This window comes from Cyphellophora attinorum, assembly GCF_001299255.1.
Source record: "Cyphellophora attinorum strain CBS 131958 chromosome Unknown Contig8, whole genome shotgun sequence".
Lineage (NCBI taxonomy): Eukaryota > Fungi > Ascomycota > Eurotiomycetes > Chaetothyriales > Cyphellophoraceae > Cyphellophora > Cyphellophora attinorum.
Window position 1 is genome coordinate 908871 of NW_017253236.1, and position 12694 is coordinate 921564.

Sequence of the window (12694 nt, forward strand, 5' to 3'; positions counted from 1 at the left end):
CGGTCTGATCGCAGCGCAGCCCACCCAGCTTAACCCCCATCTTACCCACACTATGGCGCGCCCAACTCCTTCCGCTCCGCTTCATGCAACTCAGCAACGCCCAATCCTCCTCCTCGGCGCCGGCGAACTAGGCCTCGCCCTCCTACACCACCTCACAACCCACCCGTCATTCTCCCCCACTCTACACCCCGTCACACTCGCTCTCCGGCCCTCGACCTTCACAGACCCGAACAGAGCAGCAGACCTCGCTTCCTACCGCGCGATCCATCCCGCCGTTTCATTCCTGGGCCTGGACATCGCGGATGCTGCCACTACTGTTGAAGTTCTCGCGGCGAAGTTTGGCGAGGGAGGGTATGGAACTATAATCCACGCCAACGGCATGACGCTCCCGCCCGGCTCGCAGCGCAAACTCACTGAAGCTGTCCTCCTCTATGCCGCCGCCGAAGAAGGTGACTCCGGCAAGAAGCGGGGGGTTAGGTACCTTCCCTGGCAGTTCGGCGTAGACTACGACATCCTCGGCCCCCGTAATGCCGGGGATGGGCTGTTCTCGGAAGCCTATGGTGTGCGGGAACTGCTTCGCTCGCCGCAAAACCAGGGAACTGTGGAGTGGTTGGTGGTGAGCTGTGGGATCTTCACGAGCTTCCTCTTCGAAGAGATTTGGGGCGTTGTTACTACAACGCCTGAGAAGCAGATCCGTGTTCGGGCTCTGGGGAGCTGGGAGGATGGGATTACTGCTACTACGGCGGGCGATATTGCGCGGGTGACTGCTGAGCTCGTGCTGGAGCCTCATGGGTATGTGAAGGAATGGCGGGAGAATAAGGTGTATATAGCGGGCGAGACGTTGACGTATGCGCAGCTTGTGGATACGGTTCAGCGGGTCACGGCGAGGGAAGTCCTGAGAGACCAGGTCTGGGATCGTGCGACTACGGCGCGGGAGGTGCAGAATGCTTCGGCGGACCAGAAGAAGATCTGGCAGTACAGAGCGGTATTCGGCGGTGGCGAAGGCGTGAGCTGGCCGGTTGAGGAGACGTGGAACCAGAAGCGAGGCTGGGTCATGGAGGGCATAGAAGGGTGGCTAACGAAGAATCTTGGAAAATTTTCAATGAAGTGATTTTGGAAGTCTATAGACACCTTCGAATGCATACTTGAAGATCCCAGCAGCTTCCGTGACGATGTCTGCCCTCTATACACACCCCCATATCCTACAGTACATTCTCGCAACCACATGGCTATTCACAGCAGATGTCCAAGATCTTATCCACGCCCCCTACAATTTCGCCTTCGGCCGGCTCTCCTTCTCCAGCCCAATCTTATACAGCTCATCCAACTCTGTCCTGAACTTCTTCGCCGCGAAAGGTCGCTTCAACTTCAGCGTCGGCGTCAAACACTCATTATCGACCGTGAACGGATCCACCATCAGACTCAGCACCTTCACCTTCTCGAATCCGCTCAACTTCTTCTTGGCCGCGCGCTCAAAGTCCCGCAGCACTGCCGCCTTGACCTTCTCATTTTGGCACGCCGACTTGACGGCCGCAATGTCAGTGGGAGAAATCGGAGTGCCGATGATCTTGGAAGCGAATGGCGCGAAGAAATCGGGCGAAACACCAAAGATGCCCACCAGAGAAGACTGCAGGCTGTCGCCGTGCACAAAGGCAGAAGCGAGGTAGTTGCATTGGCTGAGATAGACGCCCTCGATCTTTTCGGGGGACACGTATTCGCCCTGGGCTAGTTTGAGAACGTTTTTCCGGCGATCGATGATGGCCGTGCGGCCCAACTCGTCGATTTGGGCAATGTCACCGGTCTTGAACCAGCCGTCCTCGGTGAAAGATTTGGCAGTCTCTTCCGGGTTCTTGTAGTACTCCCTGAACACGGCGGGACCGCGTAGTAGGAGTTCGCCGCGTGGGTATGGCTTGTCATCGACGGTGTATTCCATGTCTGGTACGCTTAAGAGGCAGATCTCGATAGCACATACTGGCGCTCCGACATTGTTGACGGAAAGGTCGCCATCCAATTGGGTGATCGAGGCGGCGAAGGATTCTGTCAAGCCATAGCCCTGCAATAGTCGACCAGGCACGATGATCTGCAGGAACTGCTGCAGACCTGGATCCAAAGGTGCTGAACCGCTGGCCAGCATCCGTGTGTTCTGGAGACCGAGAGCAGAGGCAACCTTTTTGCTCCATATTCGATCATATAGCATATGCTTAGATGTCGGATTGTCCTTTCTGCGGATGTTTGCGAGTTTCGTGGAAACTACTTGTCGACTGAGGGCACCCTTGATGCCAGGCTGTTCTACGGTATTGCTTTTGATTACTCCACCGAAGCGGTTCCAGAGTCGTGGTACGCATGGGAATATTGTCGGTTTCATAATTTTCAGATCATCAACAAGTTCCAGCACATTACCATGAAAGTAGGCAATCTGGTTTCATCAGTTCAGCACTCCATGATTCACGGTATGAGAACTTACCCTTGAACCGGCCCACGTAGCCAATTGCTCCATCATTCGCTCATAGATATGGGCTGCGGGAAGGTAGGACGCGAAGATGTCTGTCTCTGTGATGCTGGTACCACATAGAGAGGCTGACGCTGCCGCGACACCGTTTCGATGCTCAAGTACAACTCCCTTTGGCATACCAGTAGTGCCGCTGGTGTAGTTGATCGTGAGGATGTCGTTTGGTTGAGGCGGATTGCATGGTCTTCCAGACTTGCTGCCAACGGCCTCGACTTCTGACATGGAAAGGATCTGGAGACCGGCCTCGCTGGCGAGAGATGAAAGCAGTGCTTTCTTTGACGTCTCTTGTGTTTCATTCTCTGCCGGCTCAAGGGACTCGACGGTGATAATGAACTTCAGGCATGAAACCCGCGATTTTAGTCGTAGGAGGTCGGTACGTGTGTGAGGGAGGTGACGACGCAGGGCAGCGAGGCATGGTTGATGATGAATTCGGTGGTCTCCGGGCCAAGAGTCTCGTAGAGAGAAACACTGTAGAGGGACTGGCTCATGCAGCCTAGGTCGGTGATTTGCCTGTAGTCGATCAGCACTCTTCAGTCATGCGACGGGCGCATCTCTTACCACTCAGGTCGATTCGGGCACCACAGTCCTACGCCAAACGGGCCAGTGATGCCTTGTCTGGCATGTAACTCCACGAGACCAGCACCGAATGCAGCTCGTCGTTGCTGGACGGTCTCATAGTCAAGGTATTGGTACGGGCCCCAGGCTTGCTTGCTGGAATTCCATGGTCGATGGCCCAGATATGGCTGATGCGGTAATCGCTTCGCGGTCTGTTCAAATACTGCAGCCAGTCAGTACTCTGTTACTGCTGCTTCTGATCCATCAGCACTCACTCTCATGCACCGTCCGTACCTCGGGGTCCAAAGTGTCTACCAAGGCATCCTGAAATCTCCAGTTGCGATAGACTGCTGTCCGGCCAGGCCTCTTGGAGTTTGGAAGGGGTACAGCATGCGCCTGACCCTTTGGTACGGGGCCCGCGTTCTCCTGACTCTTTCTCAGATGCAGCGGTTTTGACGAAAGGAAGGAGGTCATTGTTAATCAAGGATGGCGTAAGTAGTGTTCAGCAATGTATGTGCTCGAGGGCTTGAAGAGAAGTCGTAATGAAGGAACGACCCGTTGCACGAATGACTGCACACAGAACCAAGTGAAGGAACGAAAGGAAGGGTCAGCACTCTGCTGATGAAATGATGAACAAATTCATCACATGAGAGATGATGCGCCGCCGCTGCGCACAGGTCACGTCTCCTCGAGTAGCTGGAGCCAGCGGAATTGGCATTCTTTTTTGGAAACTGTGCTCCGTAAAAGTCACCAGCCGAGGTTTTCCAGCCTGGGTGCAACTTCCCAGGTACCTTCACAGCTCGCTAGGTGTTCTTGTGTCGGCCGCAATCATCAATGTCACACAGATCTGATGCCCAGAAGGCTGGAGTGTAGCTCAACGATAGCCAAGAGCATTGTAATCTGGTAGTAAGACGGGCAGAGGCATGTCCTGGTCGCCTTGCGAAGTTGCGAAGCATGGATGGATGTCAGCACATGCTCGCCTGCGGGCTTTCGTCACATCGCAGGCTCAGCATGTGCTCGCATAATGCTGCCGAGAGTCCGAAATCGGGACAGCCGCGGCCAGACCGCAGCCAATTGGGCACCCAAAAGCTCATGCTCCGGGGTGCAGAACTGAGGGCTAACTAGACGTTCGGACGTCTAGCTTCGGGCAGGCATTGTTGGTTGGTGAAACGCTATTGGCCGTCTCCTCAACACGATCAAGAGCTGTGACAACAGACGACTCGCGACAGTCTCTTTCAACCTACTTGTATTGCACAATGATCTGACTATCATTGTTCAGCAAGCTCTGACGGCCACGGCTGAATAACGATTGGCATCCTCAACTCCTAGAATACAACGCATGCATTATCGGCGCACGCTAGGAGAAGCGACACGTTGAGCAGCCAAGTCCCCGTGTCAGCAGCCACGTATCCTGCACGATGCTATGAGTTGCCTCTGCTCCTCAACAACGACGAGAGCAAGTGAGGCCTGAGGACTGCTGCGGGCCTTCATTGCCTCGGATCCTAGGCCTCTAGCAGCACATACGAGGATGTCTTTTTACAGACGCGGCTCTACACCACAAGTCAGACAACCGTCTTGAGCATTCAATCAGGTAGCCCCACTGAGACCAGCATCGCCCGACTTGCCCTCCGCCTCAGCGTTCTTCGCGTTACCACCACTTGTTTTGGCAGCAGCGCTCTTCTTGAACGACTGCTCGAAGTCGTGGATAATGTCATCGATATGCTCGTACCCAACCGAGATGCGGATCAGGTCTTCCGTTACACCAGAATCGATCCTCTCCTCCTCCGAAAGCTGCTCGTGGGTTGTGTTCCACGGGTGGATCGCCAAGGTCTTGCCGTCGCCGACGCTGTGACACACCCGTTTGTTAGCAAGATCTCCTCATCAAGCACAATCCGCTGTCACAAATGGGAGGCGATGACTTACTTGGCCAGATTCGAGATCAACTCGAAGTTGTCGACAATCTCGCTGCCCGCCGCGCCTCCTCCCTTGACTCCAAAAGATAGCACTCCTCCAAATCCCCGTGGCAAATACTTCTTCGCCAGTCCATGACTCTTATGACTCTCCAACCCCGGATAGCTCACCCAACTAACATGCTTATTCCCCTCCAGCCACTTCGCCAACTTCAACGCATTCTCCGCGATCCGCTCACACCTCAAACTCAACGTCTCCGTCCCAATCAAGAACTGCTGCGCATTGAACGGACTCATACAGCTCCCCAAATCTCTCAGCACCTCCACCCTGAGTCGAATGATAAACGCAATCGCCCCAAACGTATCGACAAACTTCAACCCATGATACCCCGGACTCGGATCATTGAACTGCGGAAATCGCTTCGCATTCTTCGCCCAGTCGAACTTCCCACTATCCACCACCATCCCGCCAATGCTGGTCCCATGGCCACCGATCCACTTGGTCGTGCTGTGTACGACGATATCCGCACCCCACTTAATCGGCTGGCAAAAGTACCCGCCGGCGCCAAAGGTATTGTCCACGACAACAGGCACACCGTGCTTGTGCGCTACTTCCGCAATTTTCTCAAAGTCGGGAACATTGTATCGCGGATTCCCAATTGTTTCGACATACACCGCCTTGGTCTTGTCATCGATCGCCGCCTCCAGCTCCTCAGGCGTATCCTGCTTCAAGAACTTCGTCTCAACGCCCAACCGCGGCAGGAACACCTTGAACTGGTTGTAAGTTCCACCATACAAGTTGCTCGTGCTGACGATGTTGTCCCCCGCGTGCGCCAGCGCGCTGATGGCCATGAATTGGGCAGCCTGGCCTGAGGATGCAGCCAGAGCAGCTACGCCGCCTTCGAGGGCAGCGATGCGCTTCTCGAGCACGTCAACGGTCGGGTTCATGATGCGGCTGTAAATGTTGCCGAACTCCTTCAGGCCGAAGAGGCGCGCGCCATGGGCGCTGTCGTCGAAGGTGAAGGAGGTGGTCTGGTAGATGGGCACGGCGCGCGACTTGGTTGCTGGGTCGGGGGCTTGACCGGCGTGGAGTTGGAGGGTTTCGAACTTTTGGACCCATTCTGGGGTTTCTGGTGATGCCATGGTGAGTAATAGGTGTGGTGGTGAGGCTGCGGTGTGTAAGGTAGGACGGTCCGAGCGCTGGGTTGGCTAGGTAGGTCGCTAAGAGCACAATGTGTGGTGACGAGTACGTGCAAAGGCGAGGCTTCTGCTCTGATTCCTGTATGAGCTTGACTCTACGGATTGAGAGGTCTCAAAAGGGTCCTGTTCTGGTCTGACTGCGAGGTAAGAAGGAACGAACAGACGTGAGAAGATACGAGAGGGGCACAGAAGAAAGAGCTGAGCCCGTATTCTCTTCTGTCAATATTTGTTGCTTGATCGAGCACCTTCACTGCACGAAAATGCGGGGTGATGCAAGCACGCAATCCTTGCGTGATGACAACTTTTTGGCCGGCGAGTCGGCGCACGGAAAGTTTGGTGAGGGGGAACGGGAGCAAGAGAGATCTCGAGCCGGATGACTTGACTTTGCTGTTGGAACGGGACAAACAATGGACTCTCGTTGTACACATACCCGCCTTATATCACGACGTCGTCTTTAACATGTCAGACGTGTAGCCTGCAGAACCTAGGTAGCACCAGATGAATTTCCCGTTGAAGGAGGTCCACGATTCCAGAACATCGCCGTTCTCCCAATGCGCGGGAGCCCGACGACATCCACTGTAGCGGACGTATCGTTTTCACTCAATACTTTCTGGATTCGAGATCTCCAGCATTGGTCAAGGAGCCGCTTATGTCAAAGATCAAGCGAGCTAAGCTGTGCGCCGCTCTACTGCCTCTGGAAGGCATAATTGCGTCTATTGGTGCTTCCCAGGAGCAGGCTTGATACGAAAGAGGCAAGAAAATATATTCCCGTGTCGAGTATCAGGTGCTGCTTTGTCCGTGGTGACCGAATCATCTGAATGAACTGCACATACAGCATGAGCGGCGGACGAGCAATGCAAGACTGTGTGTAGATGTTGGTTCCAGCTTAGCTCTGACATGAGGGGCGCCCGCCAAGTGTCCGTTGCTGATCTGAAGCCCGAATGCTTGAGTCACTCTTGGACCTCGATCATACTCACTGACTGTGCCTGCGCCTCAGGTCCTGTCTCAAGGAGGACCAGAAGGAAGACTGCTCATGGCATATCCAAGGTTGAGTACGGGGTTACGGCCGCAAATAGCGCAGTGAACGCCGGCGAGGGTGCGGAACCAATAGGCACACTGATCGTGCCTTGTCGCCGCGCCGCACGACTCCAGTTTCAAGTCTGCCAACGTCACTGTCAAGAGTCGATGCCTTCCGTCTCGCTCACGCGCACCACGTAACTCATCGCACTGTTCTTGCCCGCCCTCAAATCCTTCAACGCCCCGTCCAAGCCCCTGAGCCCGCCCTCCCTGACCTCATACTTCCTCGGCTGTATCCTTCCATCCTTGAGCAACTGTGCAAGGCTAGCACTCATCTTCCTCCCAAAAGTCGGACCTTCCGATCCAGTGAGGCCCAGATTGATCTTGTCCTTCCCAGTATCCTCCTGCCCAGGCCTTGCCCCAAGCGCCTTCCACAAACTCCCAGCCATTGCATGCGACACCTGCAACCCCGCAAACTTCCCATTCTGCGCCTGCTTCAGCTCTTGCGTTGCCTTTCCAGGCAGCGTCAACACAATCTTCCCATCTGGCTCAAGAACTTCCGCCAAGGTGAGATATGAGCCCTTGTCAGTGGCAGGATCGAACGCGTAGCGTGCCCTTTTGCCCTTAAGTGCTGATTTCAGATTCTCAACAAGCGCGTCGTGGCCGTCGCGATAATCGAACACAACATCGCCTTTCGAGGCATCCAGGAGTTCTTCAGCCACCCAGTCCTTTGCTCGACCAGCGATGGCGATGATTGGATGTATATTGCATATCCGCGCGAGCTTGATTGCCATTGTCCCCACAGCGGTGCTAGCGCCGTAGACGAGCAGTGGTTCATTCTCAAGTGGGTGACCGGGCTTCCGCGCATCCCAGGGGCCTTCTGCTAGCGCAAGACTTGACGGTGCGTAGAGGCCGATGACTGCCACGAAGTAGGCCATCGGAAGGGTCGCCGCGGCCTCGAAGGGTAGATCATCGGGGATGGGAATGCATGCGAAGTCCTCTACGATACAGTATTCGGCGAATACACCGTAAGGGGCGCCGAGCTGGTGTAGGGCGATCACACGCTGGCCAACCTGGAAGTCCTTGACGGCGGAGCAACCGCTGCTACGGTGCCGGCACAGTCGTCGCCCGAATTGGGGCAGTCGCCGATGGTTTTGAGCATGCCGGTGGGCATCTTCCAGTCTTTGGGATTAGTAGAGGCGACATGGACCTTGATGAGAATTGATGTTGGGCGTGGAAGCTCAGGTATGGGTACTCGGTGTATCGTCACGTTGGTGTTCTCGCACACATGTGCCTCCAGCATGCTGTCCTTGGCCATGGCGAACGCGTTGGCTGTAATAGGATAGCTGCTGTGTTGTGTCAATATATGCTGCTCGATGGCAGACCCGAGCCGCTGTTATATCATCAACCCATCCTACCTGTTCCCCATGTCGTCAGTATGTCATGGTACATATACACTTCGAATCATGCTTCGCGTAGTGCAAGCCAATGCTACATTTAACCACTACGAAGAGCTTGCTACCCTATCTTGTCAGACTTGAAGCATGGGTTGCGCGGTGCGAAACGTGTGGCGGATCTCTGCTGTACACACGAGAGGCCGACTTCCACCAAGATATGCTCTCGGGTTCTATGATCTGGCCGAAGACCCTGAGCTGAGCTCTCGGCACATGACTTCGGAGAAGATGACAACCTACGGCTAGCACTTTGTTAAAGTTGCCGTTCAGACACAAAGGATGTTGATCGTACTCAGGTCGCTGTAAGGAGATCATCTTGATACTTGCTTCGCGTGTCAATCTGGATGCGCTTCGCATCGGTGATTTGAATATCAGCAGAATTGTCAATTGCTTAAGCTAGAAGTGTGGAAGGGACGGCAATTGAAATGCCAACTGTGCTTTGGGAACACCCACGCGGATTTAGTAGGAAATAGCAAAAGGTCTGAACACTCGCTAGATTCCTGGACCACTCTGTTCACGACAATCAGACTACCATCACCTCCCTTCCCCAGTTCCCTGCACAACCCCTCATCATGCGGCGTCTCGTCTCCCTGGCCACAGCCGTGCAACTCCTCGCCCTTACCCTCGCCGCCTCGATCCGCATCAACATTCCCCCATCAACCCTGCTCCCCAACCCAAACGTCCTACCAGCGTCAACCCATGCCACCCTCACCACTTCCACAGGCCCAGAGCTCAGAGCCGTCATCCGGAAAGGCAACTACATCGAATTCCCCTCAATCCCCACCACGGCTCGCACCTCCTCCAAATCTACTCCCGCGACTACGTCTTCGCACCCTATCGCATCGATACCTCCTCTTCCAGCCCCGAGGCCGGCTTACAGATAATCGGCGCATACGAAACCTACCACGGCACGCAATGGTCCGATCACGGCATCCAACTCAACCCGAATGGGCAACCCACCACGGCGTTGACGCTCAATGCAAAGGTGCTATCAAAAAAGAACTTTTACGAAACACGGCCAGGCTTCAATGTGCTCAGTCTGCTTAAGAACCCAATGATCCTGATGGGCGGAGTGGCATTGCTATTCACATTCGGCATGCCCAAGCTGATGGAAAACATGGACCCGGAAATGAAGGCAGAATATGAGGAGATGCAGAAGAAGAGTCCCGTCGCTGGGTTGACGAGGGCGATGCAGGGCGGAGGAGCAGCTGGTGCGGGCGACGGGTTTGATCTGGCGGGCTTTCTGGCTGGGAAACAGTCGGACAGTGGTGGCGGTGAAGGTGCAGCAAGTAGTGGATCGACCAAGGGGAGTTCAGGCGGCATCCGGGAGCGGAAGCGATAGTATCGCTTTATTGAGCATCGACTGGCGAAGTCTGGAACGATGGAGCTTGTGAGTTCAAGTCAAAGCAGCACTGGGGGCCCTTGCAGGCAAATATACCCGACAGACCAATTCCTCATCTACATCTGCTGTTTAGTGAAAGTTTACTTGTCCAGTTCTCACGACACGCATAGGCTTCACGAAGCCTGGTGGCCAGATCATCGATCGGAACTACCATCACAGAACATGCTATGTCGCAGACTCTATCTGCGTCTCGTCACAAGCACGCGTTGAAGGACTGGCCTCTATCTGCGGCGCGAGTTACGTCCAGAGTGGAATCTCCAGGGAAAGGGTGCAAGCACCCTACTCTACATGTGACTCCCTCCGCAGATAGGCACCGGCCCATCGACGCGCCCGCCAGTGCTAAGGCATGCTCCGAGCTAAGACGGGAGGCAGGTGCAGACAGAAGTGAGATCCGGTGCGATCAACGGGCTGGAAGCTGCTGAATGTCACTCGAGAAAAAGGAGCACTCAACGCGAGACTGTGTCAAATGGGCTGCTGGTATATGCACTGGCAGTCTTCATTTCGTACATAAACATAACATATCTGGGTATTCGGCATCGCTAGCGTCAAACTTCGGACGGTCTCGCTTCAAGCGGCCGTGCCTCCCTTATACCACCTCATAGCAGCCTTTCCTCTATGACCAGCTTCGATCTCCTCCAGTGCTATTCGACACCATTCTCGGCAGTCTCTAGTATTCATGATCAGACAACCTCCGCTCCATCCCATCTCCTCCCTCCACCACCCGGATTCCCAATTTCCGCCCTCGTCCTCGACCTTCCCCTTGAGGTCCCTCTCGAGCCCCTCTCGCTCGCAATATCGATCGGCCACCTCGGCGGAGCTTCCCCGAACCATCCACTGTGCCGTGCAACACCACCTCTGCTACCCAAAGCTGCACTGATCCTCACACCGACACCAAAGCTGACCTCCCTCGCCTTCTCCCAAGCCTGGCCCGCGACCTGCACCACCTTCGTGCTATATGGCCTCACTACAGCCCATGGACTTCGCTCCTGCTGCTGCTGCTGCTGCTGCTGCGCCTGCATCGCCGCAGCCCCTCTTCCCTCCTCCTCAAACTTACTCCACCAACCCCTCGTCCCCGGATTTCGCGGCGGCACCACCACCAGATTCGGCTTCTCCCGCTGCTCTCGCAGGAGCTTATCCCAATGCTTCTCGTCACTCCCAGGACTGTTTCTTCCAAACCGCTCCCACCCGCCACCACTCCCTCCTCTGAAGGGGATGCCTGCCCAGCCTGAACCCCCTCCAACACCTAATCCGCATCCTAGATTCCACTTCCGCCGTCGCTGCTCCTCCTCGTAGTCCTCTGCATCTCTTTGTTGTTGGGCACGTAATAGCGTAAAGTGGTTCCGCGAGCGGGCTTTTGAGGCCGCTTGCGCGGATTTGAAGCTCCGCCAGGACAAGGGGCGTGCATCGGCGCGATATTGTGTGCGCTTGTAAGGTGGATCGTTCGGGGATCGGTCAGTTGTGTAGTGGATGGTCGTGACGGTAGTGGTTGGAGCTTTGGTCGGGAGGGGCGGGAGGAGGTTGGTGATTGAGGAGGTCGAGGGTTTCTGCGCGTGATGGGTTGGGGTATTGTTCTGGTGGATGGGCGCGAAGGTGAGGAGGTGGGACAGAGCGAAGATGGAGGAGGTCGTGAAGAGGATGCTGAGCAGTGTTGTTAGTCGATGGGACGGCATCATGGGACGACATAGTGTTGTGAAGGGTGAGGCACGTGATCTGGGGAGAGGACGTGGGTTCATGGATGAGATCCAGGGTTGCTGCAACCGAGGAGGCCACAGCTGGAGCCACAAGACGGTTCGCACCCTGGCCGCTGACCAACAGCTCGTACCAGCCATGTAATTCGGCCACTATGAGACACAGTGTGCCTCGATACCCGAGGACATTCTGCTGGCCAGTGCTCAAGCTCCAGCTCGGCATTCAACTGATCAAGTGCGATGGTGACCATTGACGGGCGAGAAACGGGGAGGGAACAACTCACAAGCAAAAACTCGCAAAAACAGCCCCAGCAACAGCCGTCCCCCTCACTCCCGTGCCATCCAACCTCTCCTCCTCCAGCTCCCGACTAGACTTCTTCCTAGCCCAATCCGCCAAGCAAATCATGCTTGCGAACCAGAAGGTCGCAGTCGTGAGTTCCGCGCCGGTCATCGCATAGCGGTGTGCTATCCGAGGAAACCATCGTGGTGCGAGGGTGGTGTATGGAATGACGAGGAGGATGCTGAAGACCGCGGTGAAGAGGGCGAAGTTGATTTGTGCGGGCGTCGCGAGCTCCGAGGCGGCAGTGTTGATAAGCGCGGCGAGATGTGAGATGATGGCGAGGGTGATTAGTGAGAAGAGGAACTGGGTGGCTCGGAGGAGGAAGAGAGGCGGGAGGCGATTGAGGTTGAGATTGAAGTCGGGCATGATTCCATGGACGTATCCTGTTGCGCGTATGCAGAAATGAACACTGCTGTGTAGGTTGTGCGCGCTTGTCGCGAATGTTGAAGACTCCCTCGTCCAGCGCGGAGCTTTCGTACGCGAGGACTCTTCAGTAAACCCGTACTGCTGGCATGCTGTAGTGCTGCAAGGAGGGATGTCTTAGGCCTGCTTTCCTCCACGTTGCCGTCAAGGTTGTCGGTCAATACTGGTAGTTGCAATGCACAAGAAAAGGTCACGA

General features: G+C 55.4%; 6 protein-coding genes across 6 annotated transcripts; 2 read left to right on the forward strand and 4 right to left on the reverse strand.

The window, feature by feature from the left end:
- Positions 1–52: 52 nt before the first annotated feature.
- AB675_5640 (uncharacterized protein) lies at positions 53–1111 on the forward strand (the record flags this gene model as incomplete). Its single annotated transcript, XM_018145870.1, has 1 exon — positions 53–1111. One exon carries the CDS (start codon positions 53–55, stop codon positions 1109–1111), a length of 1059 nt encoding a protein of 352 aa, XP_018001811.1.
- A 156-nt stretch (positions 1112–1267) lies between these two features.
- AB675_5641 (Long chain acyl-CoA synthetase 7, peroxisomal) lies at positions 1268–3538 on the reverse strand (the record flags this gene model as incomplete). The annotated part of the gene is made up of 5 exons (XM_018145871.1): positions 1268–2416; positions 2465–2842; positions 2887–3019; positions 3068–3287; positions 3340–3538. 5 exons carry the CDS (start codon positions 3536–3538, stop codon positions 1268–1270), a joined length of 2079 nt encoding a protein of 692 aa, XP_018002070.1.
- A 1113-nt stretch (positions 3539–4651) lies between these two features.
- On the reverse strand, positions 4652–6117 carry AB675_5642 (O-acetylhomoserine (thiol)-lyase; the record flags this gene model as incomplete). The annotated part of the gene is made up of 2 exons (XM_018145872.1): positions 4652–4910; positions 4988–6117. The coding sequence occupies 2 exons, from the start codon at positions 6115–6117 to the stop codon at positions 4652–4654; spliced, it is 1389 nt and encodes a 462-aa protein (XP_018001918.1).
- A 1232-nt stretch (positions 6118–7349) lies between these two features.
- Positions 7350–8509, reverse strand: AB675_5643 (Enoyl LovC; the record flags this gene model as incomplete). Its single annotated transcript, XM_018145873.1, has 2 exons — positions 7350–8273; positions 8300–8509. 2 exons carry the CDS (start codon positions 8507–8509, stop codon positions 7350–7352), a joined length of 1134 nt encoding a protein of 377 aa, XP_018001748.1.
- A 708-nt stretch (positions 8510–9217) lies between these two features.
- On the forward strand, positions 9218–9987 carry AB675_5644 (uncharacterized protein; the record flags this gene model as incomplete). Its single annotated transcript, XM_018145874.1, has 2 exons — positions 9218–9468; positions 9507–9987. The coding sequence occupies 2 exons, from the start codon at positions 9218–9220 to the stop codon at positions 9985–9987; spliced, it is 732 nt and encodes a 243-aa protein (XP_018002025.1).
- A 740-nt stretch (positions 9988–10727) lies between these two features.
- On the reverse strand, positions 10728–12441 carry AB675_5645 (uncharacterized protein; the record flags this gene model as incomplete). The annotated part of the gene is made up of 2 exons (XM_018145875.1): positions 10728–11685; positions 12020–12441. 2 exons carry the CDS (start codon positions 12439–12441, stop codon positions 10728–10730), a joined length of 1380 nt encoding a protein of 459 aa, XP_018001864.1.
- Between the last annotated feature and the right edge of the window lie 253 nt (positions 12442–12694).